Raw genomic sequence first — 20224 nt, forward strand, 5'->3', positions numbered from 1 at the left:
ACACCTCTTTGGCCATGGGCACAGTTCCTAACCAACTAAAACTTGCAATCATCAAACCCCTACTGAAAAAACCAAATGCATCACTAACGGACCCAGCTAACTTCAGACCCATTGCAAACCTGCCCCTGATCTCCAAATTGATGGAAAAAGCCGTAAATAAACAACTTTCCGATTATCTCGAGGAATACAACATTCTCTCCCCTGCACAATATGGTTTTCGAAAATCACTAAGCACAGAGTCACTTTTGCTTTCTCTCACTGATAATTTACTTTTGAACCTGGAGAAAAAACAATCATTCTTACTGGTCCTACTAGACCTATCCTCAGCGTTCGACACGGTAAATCACTCACAACTCCTAGAACAACTATCAAACATAGGAATTAAAGGCACAGCTCTCAGTTGGTTCAAATCATTCCTATCAAACAGGTTTTACCAGGTCAGAATTAATAACAAGGATTCTAACCCCATCCTATCAGACCAAGATGTACCTCAAGGTTCTTCCCTCTCTCCCACCCTGTTCAACGTCTACCTCCTCCCCCTCTGCCATCTGCTATCACAGCTCAAACTTACTCATTACCTCTATGCAGACGACATCCAGATCCTCATCCCTATCACAGAATCTATTCAAAAAACCTTCGCCTACTGGGAGAATTGTCTTCAACCAATTAAACAAGTACTCTCCAGCCTGAACCTGATTCTAAACTCCAGCAAAACAGAGTTGCTACTGATTTCACACAACCCGAACACCCACACACCTAACCTGACACAAACCACATCTTTAAACATTGAGCTCTCTGCTGACGTCAGGAATCTAGGAGCATGGCTGGACAATCAACTTAACCTAAAAAAATTCATAAACACAACCACCAGGGACTGCTTCTTTAAACTACAGGTCCTAAAGAAACTAAAGCCACTCCTTCACTTCAATGACTTTCGCCTCGTTCTTCAATCCATTATTTTTTCGAAACTTGATTACTGCAACTCAATCTTACTTGGCCTCCCCTCCAACAGCATCAAACCCCTACAGATAGTACAAAATGCCGCAGCCAGAATCCTAACCAACACGAAGAGAAGAGACCATATTACCCCCATCTTGAGTAACCTCCACTGGCTACCCATCAAACAGAGAATCCTATATAAAACATTAACCATCATTCATAAAGCAATTCATAACGTCGCACCTATATCTCTACAAACCCAACTTCGTCCACACTTATCTTCCAGACCCATCAGAAGCGCCTACAAAGGCACGTTAGCCGCAGCTCCTGCCAAATCAACACTAAGAAAAAGAGCACTCTCCACTGCGGGACCACACCAATGGAATGCGCTCCCACCAGACCTTCGACTCGAACCCAATCTACTAGAGTTCAAAAAAAGGTTAAAAACCTGGCTCTTCAGGCAAGCTTTCCAATAGGCACCTCCTCCTGACTTTCAGATCCAACCATTGCAGGGTGTCACCAACACCTTGCCACTTAATTTTCATACCGTACTTGCTTATTCGCAATTCTAACAGTCATTATTCACCTTTATATAACCGTCTACTGCAGACCATATTCGCTACTAAAGTTCTTTGTAAAAAAGGTTAAATCTGTTAAATGCTATTGTTACATTCTATGTTACTCGTAATAATGTTCAATGGTTTATTGTTATTGTTCCATGTTCTATGTAAAAAAAACCCAGGTCTAACTTCCCAGACCAGGGCAACCTCTTTCGTTACTTGTAAACCGGACTGATTTGTATTGCATACAGGAATTCCGGTATATAAAAATTTAAAATAAATAAATAAATAAATGTCAGCACTAGGGTTTTCACTAATAACCGATAAACCAACACACAGAGCCGGACACTCACTTGATCTAACAGTCATAAATAGCAACTATCTAGAGCACTTAGCAACAAGCTACACACAAATTCCTTGGTCTGACCACCTCCTTATTCAGTCCAATATTAATATTCTCAATCCCCAGACCATACAAACTCATAATCCCATAGAATTTAAATATCGACCACCCTATAACAACGATGAACTAAAGGACAAATTAGAAGAAGAACTAAAAGACATAACACTTAATGATTGTAACTCAGCTACGGAACTCTGGTTAGACTCAACCAAGAAAATAGCCAATGAAATAAACCCCATCAAAACAATAACTATCAAAGAAACAAAACAAAATAACCACTGGCATAATGCAAAAATAAAAGATGCAAAAAGAAAGCTCAGAAAATTTGAAAAAAACTGGAGAAAACACAAAACAATTTAAAACCTAACCAAATTCAGGAAACATCTAGCCTCCTACAAACAACTGATCCTTAATACTAAAAAAGAATACTATTCCAATAAAATAGAAAAGTTTGCCAATGACCCAAGAACCTTATTCTCCATAGTAACAAATCTCACAAATGACAAACAAGAATCACCTCAAAGTCTTCCTGAATCAAAATGCAATGAATTAGCTAAATTTTTTAGTGACAAAATATTAAACCTGAGAAACAAACTCCCAAAAAACAGCAAACAAGTAATCATAATGCAAAAGAGAGATGTTAACATATGGTCCTCATTTATAGAAATATCAGAACAAGAAGTTGAATCAATGATAAAAAATATAAACCCTGCTCCACATAAAATTGATACAATACCAACAACTGAGATAAAAAAGATTACCAATGTAGTAACCCCAACACTAACTAATATCATAAACCTATCCCTAACTGAAGGATTAATGCCAGATACACTAAAAGGGGCAATCATTAAACCAATCATCAAAAAGAAAAACAGTGACCCACTAATCCTCATTAACTACCGTCCAGTCTCAAACCTCCCATTATTAGCAAAATTAATAGAGAAAACAGTACAGAAACAGCTAGCTGAACACCTAGACCAGTGGTTCTCAACCTTTTTTTGGCTGGGACACACCTGACAAATGGTTCTCATATGCGTGACACACTGAACATGTGACCATCACGGGGCTAAGTGTAAACATGCACTCTGCATCCACAGGACTCCCCTCAACCCTCAGCAATGAGTGCAGAGCAGATCTAGGGCATAACCCGTACAACTCACCATACAAAAAAAAGATATTCTGGTTCTGATGACATCTCAGTAAAAGCAAAACAAACTCCCTTTACTACCAGGCACAATAGCCTTCCTTATGAAAAGACAGTAATTTACCACTAATGCATATCCTATTGAGAAAACACATCAAATAAGATTGATACAAATGCCTACATGCTAGTAAAACACCTCACTTTGGTCACACACCCAGAACTGACCTTCACCAAATACAGAAAAAACACAAATTATAAATATGGAGACAGAAACTGGAACGGAAAACCAAAAAAGCCACTCTGCATACAGTGCGAACCTGGAGAAATGGAAAGAGAAATATAGCACCTAACAGACTCAGGATTTGCAATAATGCACACAAACTAACCTGCACAAAGTTACACCTGTATTACGGAACACATGCAAACAGTAACAACCCTATCTAAGAAATACAACTATTAAACCAGGCCCTAAACACTAAAACATTTCCTATTGGGAAAACAGAATAAGCCAAGCTGCTACAGAGCCCCACACAGAAATCATTGTAAAGTTATAACAAAAATGTTACAAAGCAGCTGCTGAACAGAATAATATTCAATTAAATACTCATAAAAATTATTAAAACATGTCCAAATATCAATAAAATATTTCAAAACAGCAGACATCGCATAATACCCAATAATTAAAATGGCAGTCAATCAAGAAAAATAAATTTAAAAAGCCACCTTTACTTACCTTCTCCAGCAACTCTCCTACTCCTTTCCCTTCCAGGCCAATAGCACTAACCAGAAGCAGCAAGGGCTGCTGAAGCTCTGTCCTCAATCTTCTTCCTTAGCACCCACAACCAGTCACTCACACACACACACCCAAATAGACCCCACGACCAGTCTCGGTCTCTTTCACACCAGTCATCTTCCTGACCAGTTTCTCTCTCTCACACAGAAACACATCACCTCCCTGACCAGTCTCGCTCTCTCAATCACACTCATGTTCTCTTATATACAAGCTCTCAATCACACACAAAAGCTCTTACACCCATTCACACCAGCTCTCACCCAGGCTTCCATTCACACCCCTACACACAAGCTCTCACCCAAGCACCCATTCACACCCAATGACACAAGCTCTCACCCAGGTACCCATTCACACCCACAGACACAAGCTCTCCCCCAAGTACCCATTCACACCCTCCGACACAAGCTCTCCCCCAGGCACCCATTCACACCCTCAGACACAAGCTCTCACCCAGACATCCATTCACACCCACAGACACAAGCTTTCACCCAGACATCCATTCACACCCACAGACACAAGCTCTCACCCAGACATCCATTCACACCCACAGACACAAGCTCTCACCCAGGCATCCATTCACACCCACAGACACAAGCTCTCACCCAGACATCCATTCACACCCACAGACACAAGCTTTCACCCAGGCATCCATTCACACCCACAGACACAAGCTTTCACCCAGACATCCATTCACACCCACAGACACAAGCTCTCACCCAGGCATCCATTCACACCCACAGACACAAGCTTTCACCCAGGCATCCATTCACACCCACAGACACAAGCTCTCACCCAGGCATTCATTCACACCCTCAGACACAAGCTCTCACCCAGGCACCCATTCACACACAGACACACCAGCTCTCACCAAAAATAACTTCTTCCTTCATTGCAGGGATAGGCTCCGGTTCCGCCGTGGCTTTAATCCGGCGGGCCTTCTTTATTCGGCGCCACGGGGATGGGCGCCTCAGTCAGAGGTCGGGTTTCCTCTTCGTCGCTAGGGGTCGGGTTTTCCTCTTCACCGCTACGGGGCTGGGCTCCCGTAGCGGCCTTGCACCGTCGGGGTTGGGTTTTCTCTTCACCGCTACGGGGCTGGGCTCCCGTAGCGGCCTTGCACCGTCGGGGTTGGGTTTTCTCTTCACCGCTACGGGGCTGGGCTCCCGTAGCGGCCTTGCACCGTCGGGGTTGGGTTTTCTCTTCACCGCTATGGGGCTGGGCTCCTGTAGCGGCCTTGCACCGTCGGGGTTGGGTTTTCTCTTCACCGCTACGGGGCTGGGCTCCCGTAGCGGCCTTGCACCGTCGGGGTTGGGTTTTCTCTTCACCGCTACGGGGCTGGGTTCCCGTAGCGGCCTTGCACCGTTGGGGTCGGGTTTTCTCTTCACCGCTACGGGGATGGGCTCCCGTAGCGGCCTTGCACCGTTGGGGTCGGGTTTTCTCTTCACCGCTACGGGGATGGGCTCCCGTAGCGGCCTTGCACCGTTGGGGTCGGGTTTTCTCTTCACCGCTACGGGGCTGGGTTCCCGTAGCGGCCTTGCACCGTTGGGGTTGGGTTTTCTCTTCACCGCTACGGGGCTGGGTTCCCGTAGCGGCCTTGCACCGTTGGGGTCGGGTTTTCTCTTCACCGCTACGGGGATGGGCTCCCGTAGCGGCCTTGCTTCGTCGGGGTCCTACACTGCTATTCCTCCCACCCCACTCCCGGACAGTGCCATGCCTGCCTCACCGGCCAATCAAAGGCTTCCTCCCTTCTTCCTACTACCACTGGCAGGGAGGAGGCTTCCGATTGGCCTGCGCAGGGGAAGGCAAAATGAAGGAGGCTTCCCATTGGGCAGTGGGGGTAGGAAGAAAGGAAGCTTTCAATTGGACCGCGGGGGCTGGAAAAAGAGAGAAGGAAAGTACAATGGGGCAGTGGGACACCGGGAGACGCGACACACCTGGCGGTGTTTGGCGACACACTAGTGTGTTGCGACACACCGGTTGAGAAGCGCTGACCTAGACAATAATAATATACTGTACCCATCTCAACACGGCTTCCGAAAACACTACAGCACTGAGACATTACTTCTCTCTCTAACAGACAACATACTAAGAGGTTTTGATAACAGTAAACATTACATCCTTATAATGCTCGACTTATCTGCAGCCTTTGATACAGTAAACCATAGATTACTACTAAAAAGACTTGAAGAAATTGGATTATGTGACAAAACAATAAACTGGTTCAGATCCTACCTAACCAACAGGTTCTTTCAAGTCCAGATAAAAAACTCATTATCAGAAAAATTTAAACTTGAAACAGGAGTACCTCAGGGTTCAGCGCTGTCTGCTACCCTCTTTAACATATATATGCTACCCTTATGTCATCTGGTGGCAGGCCTAGGGATAATACTTTACATTTACGCAGACGACATTCAATTAATTCTACCAATAGACGACACAATTGAAAAAACATTGTCTAGCCAACATGTACCTAGACATAATTAAACAATTACTAAACCAAATGGAACTGGTCATCAACATTGACAAAACTGAATTCCTTCACCTAGAGAGAAAACATACTGAAATCATTCAAACACCAATAACCCTAAGAAATAACCAAAAGATTGAGCTAGCCAAAAAAGTAAGGAATCTGGGAGTAATAATGGACCCAGAAATCAACCTGAAGCAACACATATCTATAAAAGTAAGAGAAGGCTACGCAAAACTTATGGTCCTCAGAAGATTGAAACCATTACTCACACCCGCCCACTTCAGAACAGTATTGCAAACACTTATCTTTTCTAGCACTGACTACTGCAATGCACTCTTACTAGGACTCCCAAGCACATCGATAAGACCACTCCAGATACTTCAAAATACTGCAGCCAGAATACTGACGGGAAAAAAGAGGAGGGACCATATAACCGAAACTCTAGCAGACTTACATTGGTTACCCATCGAATACAGGATAAAATACAAGGCCTTATGTACCATACACAAACTAATATATGATAAAGAAGCAGATTGGCTAACCACAGCCTTACGAGTACACGTTCCACAAAGAAACCTCCGCTCAGCAAACAAAGCACTACTAACTCACCTTCTACACAACTCTACTTTACTTTCTTTTAACTTTATGAGTATTTCAATTTCTCTTGTTTTGGATAAACTTATTATCTAACATGTTTATAGAATCACCCTTGATCTTATAAGTCTACGTTTAGACCAGAGTTTTACACTTCCTGTTAATTTCCTATTATTTTCAAACGTAGCTATCTGTACCGCCTTAAGGCGAAATTGAAGTTAAATGTAAACCGGTATGATTTGTATCTCTACAGGAATGTCGGTTTAGAAAAAATAAAAATAAATAAATAAATAAATAACAATCCCTTCAGTAAAGTCAGCAAAATTAACCCAAGTGAGAGAAAGGGCTTTATCATTGGCTGGGCCCATACTATGGAACACGATGCCCCTGAACTCAGATTACAGAATAATCTCAAAACTTTTAAGAAAAATTTAAAAACATGGCTCTTTAAAAAAAGCCTTCACTAAAGAGTGTGGAGGGTAGAGACTGAAAGTACAGAGTAATGCAGATGAGAATGAATTTACTCAATCCTACATTTAAGAAGTAATATCTCAAAGAGATAGTAACTCAATAATATACCTGGACTTGACCAACATTACTCAAATAATGATTTTATTTATGAAATTGTAACCGAACTTTATTGGCACCTGTTAGAATGTACGATATCCTAGATTTACTAACCTTAGTCTATGTGCCTATTTGTAAACCGTTGCGATGGTATATAACTTAGCGACGGTATAGAAAAGTTTTTAAATAAACAAATAAATAAATAAATAAATGTAGGCATTTGTATCAGTCTTATTTGTTGTGGTTTCTCAATAGGACATGCATTAGTGGTAAATTACTGTCTTTTCATAAGGAAGGCTATTGTGCCTGGTAGTAAAGGGACTTGTTTTGCTTTTACTGGGATGTCATCAGAACCAGAATATCTTTTTTGTATGGCGAGTTGTACAGGGTAATGTCCTAGATCTGCTCTGCACTCATTGCTGGGGGTTGAGGAGGTTCCTGTGGATGCAGAGTGCATGTTTACATTTAGCCCTGTGATAGTCACATGGTCAGTGTATCACGCATGTGAGAACCATCTGTCAGGTGTAGCCCGGCAGAAAAAAGGTTGAGAACCACTGAGCTAGAGCAAGAGATGGTGGTATAAGACTGACTGGGGGGATACTCAGGAGTAAGATAAGAAAACATTTCTTCACAGAAAGAGTGGTGGGCCCATTGAATACCCTCCTGGAGGCAAAAAACAAAGCTCAAGAACATAAATTGCCATGCTGGATCAGACCAAGGGTCCATCAAGCCCAGCATCCTGTTTCCAACAGAGGCCAAACCAGGCTACAAGAACCTGGCAATTACCCAAACACTAAGAAGATCCCATGCTACTGATGCAATTAATAGCAGTGGCTATTCCCTAAGTAAACTTGATTAATAGCTGTTAATGGACTTCTCCTCCAAGAACTTATCCAAACCTTTTTTGAACCCAGCTATACTAACTGCACTAACCACATCCTCTGGCAACAAATTCCAAAAAATGTGCCTTGAGTGAAAAAGAATTTTCTCTGATTAGTTTTAAATGTGCTACTTACTAACTTCATAGAGTGCCCCCTAGTCCTTCTATTATCCAAAAGTGTAGATAACCGAGTCGCATCTACTCGTTCAAGACCTCTCATGATCTTAAACACCTCTATCATATCCCCCTCAGCCATTTCTTCTCCAAGCTGAACAGCCCTAACTTCTTTAGCCTTTCCTCATAGGGGAGCTGTTCCATCCCCTTTATCATTTTGGTCGCCCTTCTCTGAGCCTTCTTCATCGCAACTATATTTTTTTGAGATGTGGTGACCAGAATTGTACACAGTATTCAAGGTGCAGTCTCACCATGGAGTGCAGAGGCATTATGATATTTTCTGTGTTGTTAACCATTCCCTTCTTAATAATTCCTAACATTCTGTTTGCTTTTTTGACTGCTGCAGCACACTGAGCCGACAATGTCAAAGTATTATCCTGGGTGGTAGCTTCTAATATGGAATCTAACATCGTGTAACTACAGCAAGGGTTATTTTTCCCTATATGCAACACCTTGCACTTGTCTACATTACATTTGATCTGTCATTTGAATGCCCAATCTTCCTGTCTTGCAAGGTTCTCCTGCAATTTATCACAATCCACTTGTGATTTAACTACTCTGAATAATTTTGTATCATCTGCAAATTTGATAACCTCACTCGTTGTATTCCTTTCCAGATCATTTATAAATATAATGAAAAGCACTGGTCCAAGTACAGAGCCCTGAGGCACTCCACTGTTTACCCTTTTCCACTGAGAAAACTGACCATTTAATCCTACTCTCTGTTTCCTATCTTTTAACCAGCTTGTAATCCACGAAAGGACATCGCCTCCTATCCCATAACTTTTACTTTTCCTAGAAGCCTCTCATGAGGAACTTTATCAAACGCCTTCTGAAAATCCAATGCCCTACATCTACCGATTCACCTTTATCCACATGTTTATTAACTCCTTCCAAAAAGTGAAGCAGATTTGTGAGGCAAGACTTGCCTTGGGTAAAGCTATGCTGACTTTGTTCCATTAAACCATGTCTTTCTATATGTTCTGTGATTTTGATGTTTAGAACACTTTCCACTATCTTTCCTGGCACTGAAGTCAGGCTAACTGGTCTGTAGTTTCCCGGATCGCCCCTGGAGCTCTTTTTAAATATTGGGGTTACATTGGTCACACTCCAGTCTTCAGGTACAATGGATGATTTTAATGAAAGGGGCATCTTAGTTATGGGAATCAAGTGGGGTCTGCAGTACTGCACTAGGAAAGAAGAATGGACTAACTAGGTGGGCCTTGCACTCTTTATTTGCTGGCTTATTCTGTGTAGTTTTATCTTTTACTGTTTTCTCAAGGATATGTGTATTTGTTCACTTTTATTCTGATTTCAGGATGGCATTCTGAATCCTCATGCTGCATCTTGTACCTGTGCTGCTTGCTGTGATGACATGACATTGGTAGGTTGCTTATTTACAAACATTAACTTAGATGTTTATCTGCTAGATGTTTTCATGAGGAATTAGTAGTTCATGCATTCTGAGTCCGGTCCACCTTGGTTCTGATATCACACATACTGTATGTGTATAATTTTCTTCCATACATGGGTGTGGGGAAGCACATTAAATGGATACTGTCAAATTTGTCATATTTGTTTGGAGAGCACAATGTTGGTATCTTGAAGGGGAAGTATCACAAATCTTTTATTTCCTAGATGTCGATTTTCAAAGAGGGGGCGGGGCATCGTCACACATTTTAAAAGATTTTTTTTTTTAAACTAGTGAGGGTTGCTGCCATCTCTACAGGGGGTGGGGGTCGCATAAGAGCCACCGGGGGGGGGGGGGGGGCGCATTTGTTAGCTTTTTGGGCTTAACTAACATCATGGGGGCATCGAGACTTTTTTCTGTCAGCTGAGTTATTTTACTTACATTGAATTGCCTATGAATAAGCTGATTTGCGTGTATTAGGAAATTTTATGCATGCAAAGTAACTTATTTCCATAAGGCAAGGCTTTCTGTCTTGGAGATCCCACAGTCACATGGGTTTTCAGGATCCACAATGAATATGCATGAGATAAATTTGCATAACACGGAGACTGAGTATATGCAAATTTATCTCATACATATTCATTGTGGATTTCCTGAAAACCCAACTGGCTGTGGGGTCCCCAGGGCAGATTTGCGAAGCTCTGCCATAGGGGGAGGAGAACATTGAAAATATTGCATGATAATTCCATGATAAGGAGATATCATGAGATAAATGGCGTTTAATGCGCATTACATGTTGTTTAACGCACATTATTGCCTTATCATGGCTTAGTAAATGTAGCTGTTAGGCATCTAAAACTCAGGTGCCTAATCATAGGCCTGCTATTTTTTCATCTTAATGTAGGCACCTAGGTTATGCCCCCAGTGCTTGAAATCAGCACTGTGTGCCTAACTTAATTTTCCTATCATGTAGACAGATGGACTCAGGACCAGTAGGTTTATGCTCCCTAGCCAGCAGATGGAGATGGAGCAAGCTGATGTCACAATATATATAGTCCTGCAGTGATCCCAGCCTGCCATTATTCTCTGTCTCCAGAAGATGGTGGACGTGCATCTCCCTATTGGTATTGCTTTGAGTTTTTTGGAAGGAGAAATTTGAATTCTAAATAAAAGAAAAGAAAACCAAAAGGTCCTTCCCCCAGTTGAGAATTCCTGAGGTGATTTCCATGATCCCTTAGAGGTGTGCCTTGGTCTGGTAGCTGGGTTTCCTGGCATGGACTTAGCTACTAGTTCAGCTGAAAGGCAGCAGGTGCAGGATGCCGAGCGTGACGGTGATGCCCTCTCCCTCCGCAGCCAGAGACCATCTCTGTACTCATCCGGTAAGCGCTGAGCTCAGGTAAGGTTTAAAAAAAAAAAAAAAAAAAAGAGAAGTTTCCTAGCATGTAGCAGATGGACTCAGGACCAATGGGTATAGTGTACTCCTGATAGCAGTTGGAGACTGATCAGATTTCAATCTGAAGTCAGCCCTAGTACATATACCCCTGCAGGAAGTGCAGCTCTTCAGTATTTTCCGTCTCCATAGCAGTTAGGGACTCTATGCACGCTTGCACAGCGTTAGAGCAATTTTACCAAAGAAAACCAAAAATAAGAAGAAACCTTACCTCTACAGACGAGCCCCGCTCTCCTGCGGTGACACCCATTGGATCCCTCCCCAGTTGAGAATTCCTGAGGTGATTTCCGCGATCCCTCGGAGGTAAGCCTCGGTCCGGCGGCCGATCCTCGGCGGGGACCTAGCCCCCGACATTGGGTGAGGCTGAGAGGCAGTGGGTGCAACTTCGAGCATGGCGGTGAAGGTATTTTCCCTCTCCCCCCGCAGCTGGAGACCGCCCGGAACGAGACCGGGAAGCGCCGAGACAAGGTAAGGTAGAAATCTATTTAAAAGTCTCCAGTCTCCGAAGTTCGAGGAGTTGCATAGGTCGCCAGCCGGGACCAGTGCCACAGGGTTGATCTGCCCTAGCAGGGCTAGACCCCTGTCAGATCCGAGGGTCCTCCCACGTGGAGACCCTCCGAGGTGGGCGCCATATTGTCCGACATTACTCTCCGACATTACTCAGAGTCTGTGACCGAACCGTAGGCACGCTAGTCTGACTGCCCGGGTGGTCGCCGTCACCATTTTGAGCCGTTCGCCTCCCTGTCCGCTGTTCCAATCCGTGCGCACAGAGGCGAGCCGTGCGCACAAATACCTAGTATAGCTGTGTTTAAAAAAGGATTGGTTAGGTTCTTGGAGAAGTCCATTACCTGCTATTAAGTTCACTTAGAGAATAGCCACTGCCATTAGCAATGGTAACATGGAATAGACTTAGTTTTTGGGTACTTGCCAGGTTCTTATGGCCTGGATTGGCCACTGTTGGAAACAGGATGCTGGGCTTGATGGATCCTTGGTCTGACCCAGTATGGCATTTTCTTATGTTCTTATGTGCGCACAACGTCGTGCACCCAAGTACCGTGCGCCCAAGTACCATGCGCACAAGTGACGCGTATAGCCACGCGCTTACTTGCCGGACGCATAACTTCGATATGTGCGCACAACAGCGCGCACATCTCTCTGAGCGTGCACCAAACCTAAGCGCACAACTTCGACGCACCGGAGCGCATAACTGTATTTTACGTGCACAAGCCATGGCACCACTGGAAAAGAAACACAAGGCTCAGGGCCTTTGCCCAGCATGCCACATTAGAGCTGCACAGCATGAGGAGGCCACGGCCCTGTGTATACAGTGCGAAGAGGCCCTAGGGGATCCAACTCATGGCTCTCCCCAGCTGATACCGGGTTCCAGCCTCTCGAAGAGTATGCCGGATCTAGCATTGCACAGTGGGACCCCCCCTCAAATGGGGCTTCCCAGGGACACGGCGCCCCTAAGTCTAGACCCAGCATCTATCTCCTGGGTGGAATTCTTCAAAGGTCTGCATACCTTCATCCACATGCAACCGGGGCCTCCTATAATACGGCCACAAGCTCCACCAGAGGACCTCAACATCCCGGGACCCTCTATGCCCAGGGAAGTGATCCCACTGCCCAGAAGCCCCACCTTCGGGGACACGGACAACAACGAGGAAGAATCGGGATCGAACATCAATTGCCTAGAAGCCCGGGCAGTCAGACTAGCGTGCCTACGGTTCGGTCACAGACTCTGAGTAATGTCGGAGAGTAATGTCGGACAATGCCAAAACAGTGACCTACATCAATCGTCAGGGAGGAACCAGAAGCCAACAGGTGTCTCTGGAAATAGACCCCCTAATGTCATGGGCGGATGCGAATCTTCAAGAGATCTCGGCCGTTCACATCGCCGGGAAAGACAACGTCGCTGCGGATTACCTCAGCAGAGAAAGTCTAGACCCAGGAGAATGGAGGCTGTCGACCACAGCATTCTAATTGATAGTAAACCGTTGGGGAACACCAACCATGGACCTCCTGGCAAACCGATCCAACGCCCAAGTGCCCAGTTTCTTCAGCTGCAGGCGGGAATCCCAGTCCCAGGGAATCGATACCCTGGTACAGACCTGGCCACAGGAGACTCTGTTATACGCCTTCCTGCCATGGCCCCTATTGGGCACAATCATCCACAAGATAGAACACCACAGGGGACCAGTACTCCTAGTGGCCCCGGACTGGCCAAGAAAACCGTGGTAAGCAGACATGTGAAGACTGCTGACAGGGAGCACCCTCCCGCTACCTCCACACAGAGACCTGCTGCAACAGGGATTGATCCTGTTTTAATTTATTATTAATCCAACAGGGATTAAATTATAAATTAAATAATAAATTAAATAATTTTTAATAATAAATTAAATCAGGATCAATCCAACAGGGATTGATCCTGATTTAATTTATTATTAATATCTATATGTTAAGAAACGCTGTTCCATGTAACGCCTTTTGTGCGAAAGTTTTGTTATATGTAAACCGACCTGATTCGATACTTGTATTGAGAATGTCGGTATATAAAAATCCGAAATAAATAAATAAAATAAATAAATAATCCTCCACGAGGATCCAGCTCGATTCTCTCTTACGGTCTGGCCACTGGGAGGACTCGCCTGAGGAAGAGCGGATACTCGGGGGCAGTAATTGACACCCTGCTCCGAGCGCGGCGGCCATAGACAAAAACGATTCGATGCAGGAGGTCGTTCCGGACCCCCGCTGGACTTTTGGCAAGTCTTGTGGGGGTCAGGAGGCCCCCCCAAGCTGGCCAAAAGTTTCTGGGAGTCCAGCGGGGTTCAGGAAGCGATTTCTTGCCGCGAATCGTTTTCCGTACGGAAAATGGCGCCGGCAGGAGATCGACTGCAGGAGGTCGTTCAGCGGGGGTTCTGGACCGCCGCTGAACGACCTCCTGCAGTCGATCTCCTGCCGGCGCCATTTTCCGTAAGGAAAACGATTCGCGGCAAGAAATCGCTTCCTGAACCCCGCTGGATTCCCAGAAACTTTTGGCCAGCTTGGGGGGGCCTCCTGACCCCCACAAGACTTGCCAAAAGTCCAGCGGGGGTCCGGAACGACCTGTGTCGAATCGTTTTTGTCTATGGCCGCCGCCATTTTGCAAAATGGCGCCGGCTGAAGACAAAAGGATTCAATTGAGGGGGCCGTTCCGGACTGCCGCCGTTCTGGACCACCAGGTAATTTAAAGCATTTGGGGGGGGGTTTGGGAGGGTGGGGGATTTAATTTAAAGGGTCGGGGGTGGGTTTTAGGGGGTTGGCTCACGATTTTAACGATTTTTCACGATATTTTTAAAACCCAAACGGCAACAATACGATTCCCTCCCCCTCCCAGCCGAAATCGATCGTTAAGACGATCGAGGACACGATTCACATCTCTAATACAGACCATCGGTGTGCGCAGTGCGCTTGGATTTGGATGCTCCTTTTATGCGCAAAAGTTTAAAAATGTTCACAGGCTTAACTTGACGGATAAGTTGGGCATGTGCCTTACAGCATTTCCTTCTGCGGCACTTATTTTTTGTGCGCATAGCCTTTTTGAGCAAGAACCGTTCAAATGCACGTTTACTGCCAGGATGGTGCCGGTAAACAAGAAGTCTAAGCGTCTTCCTAGTTGTGTTGCCTTTCATATTAGGGCTTCTCAGCCTGACTTGGCTTCTAACCAGTGTCAGTGCTGCTCAGACGCTCAGGGAGAGTTGTCTTCCTTGGATTTTGCTAAGCCTGGCTCCTTGCATTCTAATGATGGGTTGGTCACGGCCTTGACTGGAGGGATGCCAGACCTTGACTGGCTCCTCCACAGGTGAGGGCAAAGCTGTGGGAACAGCTCCAGTTCCCACAGCTCCTTCTGGGCTTGGTCTGGATTCAACTGCTTTTTCTTTAAGCCTTGCAAGGTTTTCTTCAGGCACAGTCCCCCGCCAGTGGCTCCTCCCTCTTCCAGTCCTATGCTTAAGCGCTGGAGCTTGCCTCTGCTCCCTGCGGGTGTTCCCGACAGGAATACAGTGAGACCGCACTGATGATGAGGTTGATCCTGATTCCTTGGAAGATGGGGAAATTCCCCCAGGACTGGAACTGTATCGAACCATGTTGTGGTACTTTTATAGAGATGAACTGTCGGCCCTGATTTCCCAGACTTTGAACAGCTGGGTGTCCCTGGATGCTATGTCAGAGCCAAGGAAGAATCCCATTTTGGTTTCCTTATGTAAAGCCTCTTGTTTTTTTCTGTGTGATGGATGCCATTCAGGAATTGATTGATTTTGGAATGGGATGCCCCAGAGGGGGTTGGACATTAGAAGGCCTGTACCCCCTGGATCCAGCTGAGAGAGAGCATTTACATTTTCCCAAAGCAGATGCACTGGTATGTGCCGTCTTTAAGCAGACGACTATCCTTGTAGAGGGAGGAATGGCCTTGGAGCATGTACATGATAGAAAGATTGAGGCTATTCTTAAGCAAGCCTTTGAGGCGATGAATTTACAGATTGCCTCCTGTTGTGCCCTAGTGGTATGATCTTATTTGCTTCTCTCTTAGGAGGTTGTTGAGTCTGGAGGGAATTCCAGAGCAGTTATGGAGCCCGCTGCTACCTTTTTTACAGACGCAGGCTGCGATTTGTTCCATACCTTGGCCAGGGGAGTGGCTTCAGTGATAGTGGCCAGGCGTCAACTCTGGTTGCAGAATTGGTCAGCTGACACAAGCCTCCAATGCAAATCTTACCAAGTTGCCCTTTAAAGGATCGCTCTTGTTTGGGAGCGAGCTGGAGAAACTGGCCAGTAAGTGGGGCGCATCTACAGTTCTTCGGTTGCAGGAAGATAAGCAGTAACAGCGCCCCTTTGGTATGAGGGTTCATCTCCAGGGTTCCAAGCAGTTTCGTCCCTACAGAGGTTGACCTTTCAGTGGACTCACCCTTCCAGTAGGTCTCAGTCCTTTCGCACTAACAGCCCAATAGAGGAGCAGGCTCGGGTGGCAGATCTTCCCGAACTTCCCAATGAAAGTATGCTGACTCACCTTTGGGAACAAGAGATAGGGGGATGTCTCTCTCTCTTTTATCAGAGGTGGGTTGAGATCACATTGGACCAATGGGTCCTGGAGGTGATAAGAGAAGGATATGCGCTGGAATTTTGCAGTATTCCTCGGGATGTGTTCATAGTGTCCCTTTGCCACTCCCCACAGACTGAGGGCTATGATTCCAGAGCCCACATCTCAAGAAAGTATGGGACAATATTCCATTTATTTTGTTGTGTCGAAGAAGAAGGGCATCTTTCGTCCCATCCTGGATCTCAAGAGGGACGAGTGTCATTTGAAGGTGACTCATTTTGCATGGAAACCTTATGCTCTGTGATAATGGCTGTGCAGTCGGGGGACCTTCCTGGATCTGTCACAGGTTTACCTTCATATTCCCATCTGATTGGAACATCAGTACTTTGCAGTGTTGGGGCAACATTATCAGTTTCGAGCACTGCCCTTTGGTCTAGCCACCGCTCCCAGAACATTTTTCAAGGTTATGATGGTCATAGCGGCGGCCTTGCGAAGAGAGGATCCTGGTGCACTCATATTTAGACGACTGGCTGATTCAAGCCAAGTCTCAGGAAGAGAACTGCCTGATGACTCACAAGGTGATCTTCTCATTGCAGGAGCTTGGTTGGGTGGTGAACCTGACCAAGAGCAATCTTTGGCCATCTCAGTCGTTGGAGTATCTGGAGGTCCGGTTCGACATGGGGCAGGACAGAGTTTTCCTGCTGGAAGTTTGGATTCAGAAATTGATGTCTCAAGTGCGTCAGTTGATGAACACCATAAGCCCAACAGTGTGGTCCTACCTATAGATGCTCAGTTTGATGCTGGCAATCTTGGAAGTGGTGCCACAGGTGAAGATGCATGTACATTCTCTTCAGCGCTCCTCTGTCTCGTTGGAAACCACAGTCTCAGGACTATGCAGTTCGGTTCCATTTGCAGATGGAAGTCTGCTCCTGCCTCCATTAGTGATTGCAAGAGGATCATCTGAGAAAGGGAGTTTCCTTGTCCTTTCCGTCCTGGTCGGTACTCATGACAGATGCGAGTCTCCATGGTTGGGGGGCTCATTGTCTGGAGTTAATGGCCCAAGGGCGTTGGAATGCCAAAGAGTCATGCTGGAACATCAATCATCTGGAAGCCCGGGTAGTACAGCTGGCATGCTTGCAGTTCAGCCACAGACTGTAATATCAAGCAGATCACATGATGTCGGACAACATGACGATGGTGGCCTATATCTATCACCAAGAAGGAACCAAGATCCAGCAAGTGTCACAGGAAATAGACTAACTTGTGGAATGAGCGGAAGTTCATTTGCAGATGATCTCTGCCTCTCATGTTGCAGGAAAAGACATCATAAGAGCATAGAGTCTGGATCCAGGAGAAGTGGGTGTTGTCAGCTGAGACGTTTTAGCTGATTGCGGATCACTGGGTTCTTCCGTTCCTAGACCTGCTGGCGACTTCTCGCAATGCAAAGGTTCCTCAATTCTACAGTCGCAGGAGAGATCCATGGTTCCTGGGAATAGATGCTTTCATACAGTTCTGGTCGGAAGACAGATTGCTTTATGCCTTTCTTCCATGGCCCTTGCTGGGCAGGATGATTTGCAAGATTGAAGGCCACAGGGGGCTAGTACTCCTGGTAGCACTGGACTGGCCCAGGTGTCCGTGGTATGCAGATTTGCGAAGACTCCTGGTGTAGACTCCCCTTTGCCTTCTGCTGCACATGTTTCTGTTAAGAGGATCCACCTCAGTTTTGTCTTACGGTTTGGCCCTTGAGAGGGCTCGCCTGTTGAAGCATAGTTATTCCTCTGCGGTAATTGCTACCTTACTTTGTGCTCGCAAGTTCTCCACTTCCTTGGCTTATGTGCGGGTTTGGAGAGTTTTTGAGGCCCAGTGTGAGGAATGTAGTGTTCTTCCTCATTCGGTTAAGATCCCACTCATTCTGGACTTTTTGCAGGATGGGTTGAATAAAGGATTGGCCCTTAATTCCTTGAAGGTGCAGGTTGCGGCTCTTACCTGTTTCAGGGGCCAGGTGAATGGCGATTTATTGTCGTCTCACCCTGATGTGATCCGTTTTTTGAAGGGAGTGAAGCATCTTAGGCCTCCCTTGAGGTTACCGGTTCCCTCGTGGGGTCTTAACTTGGTGCTGGATTTTTTGGCAGGTCCTACGTTTCAACTGCTGCATAGCCTTTCCTTGCAGTTGTTGATTCTTAAAGATTGTGTTTCTGGTGGCTATATGTTCAGCGCTTTGAATTTCTGAGCTGCAGGCCTTGTCTTGCCGAGAGCCGTTCTTTCTGGTGAGTCCGGGGGCATTACAGCTGTGCACTGTTCCATCCTTCTTGCCCAAGGTAGCATCTGACTTTAATTTGAATCAGTCCATCTCCTTGCTGTCCGTGGATAATGTCAGGGGTGCCGAGGAGCCTCTTGCGCTCCTTGGATGTCAAGAGACTTGTCATGCGGTATCCGGAGGATTCTGAACCTTTTCGAAAGACGGATCGCCTTTTTGTCCTCCATGGCGGGAGTAAGCAGGATGCTCTAGCTTTGCGGGTTACCATAGCTCGCTAGATTAAGCAGGTAGTCACAGCCGTGTATGTGAATGATGAAAACCTGTTGCCTACTTAGGTTAGGGCTCATCTCACTAAGGTTCAAGCAGTATCACGGGTGGAGGTTAGTTTGTTGTCTCCCGTCAATATCTGCTGAGCTGCGACATAGTCCTCCTTACACACTTTTCCCAGGTTTTATCATCTGGATGTGCAGTCCCGGGAAGATGCAGTCTTTGCATGTGCAATGTTGACTGGCCCGTGGACAGCCTCCCACCCTGTTGGGGAGTAGCTTTGGTACATCTCACTGGTCCTGAGTCATCTGTCTACATGCTAGGAAATGAAGAAATTACTTAACTGATAATTTTGTTTTCCATAATAAATCAATTACCTTATAAATTGCCCTTATAAATCAATTACCTTATAAATTGCCCTTATAAATCAATTACCGTTACACCTCTACGACTAATCTCAATTCCCAGACAAAAAAAACGAGGAGGTGGTCTTCTCCTAGCCACTAAAAAAGAATTCAAACTCAATCCTCAACCTGTTAAGATCCCGACCTCTACCAAACTTGAACTAGGTCTCTTTAAATCCAAGCATCTTCAAATCCTTCTAATATACGCTCCACCAGGACTGCTAGACTCCGATGCTTCCCCCCTCATAGAAATAATAGCCACACACATCAACATGGACTCGCCAGCCATAATCATGGGGGACTTCAACCTCCATGTTGACGCCTCTCCGCCCACCCCAAATTGCGAAACGCTCCTCACTACACTCGAAGCCATGGGCTTTAAACAAATCATTGATAAACCTACCCATAAAGCAGGTCATACCCTCGACCTCATCTTCGTCAACTCCAATATTTCATACAACAATGTTCCGATCTGTACCCCCATTCCCTGGTCAGACCACTCACTGATTTCAACAACCCTCACGACTCAAGGGAATCCTCAGCCTCCTCAGCCCCTCTCCACCATCCACTTCAGGAAAACTTGTACGTCTGACACGCTCAAAGATCTTCTCTCCAAAGAACTTCCCAACCTGGACACCACCAACCCCAACACGGCCCTTCTGTCATGGCACAATATCACAGAATCGATTGCAAATAAAGTTTGCCCTAAAGCAGTGAAAACAATTAACCCAATGCATAAAAAGAAGCAACCCTGGTTCTCCTCCGAACTTAAGCAGATAAAACAAGACCTCAGACACAAAGAAAGTGATTGGCATAAGTCCCCCAATTCCACGACTCTAACCA

General features: G+C 45.6%; 1 protein-coding gene across 1 annotated transcript in view; it reads left to right on the forward strand.

Annotated features, from left to right (window-relative positions):
• The window catches only part of DEAF1 (DEAF1 transcription factor), a 366149-nt gene that overhangs the window by 107815 nt on the left and 238110 nt on the right, over positions 1–20224 (forward strand). Inside the window, 1 exon segment of the mRNA XM_029582224.1 lies at positions 9840–9905. Within this exon segment, the coding sequence (XP_029438084.1) occupies positions 9840–9905 (66 nt within the window).

The sequence above is a fragment of the Rhinatrema bivittatum genome, chromosome 17, assembly GCF_901001135.1.
Source record: "Rhinatrema bivittatum chromosome 17, aRhiBiv1.1, whole genome shotgun sequence".
Classification (NCBI taxonomy): Eukaryota; Metazoa; Chordata; class Amphibia; order Gymnophiona; family Rhinatrematidae; genus Rhinatrema; species Rhinatrema bivittatum.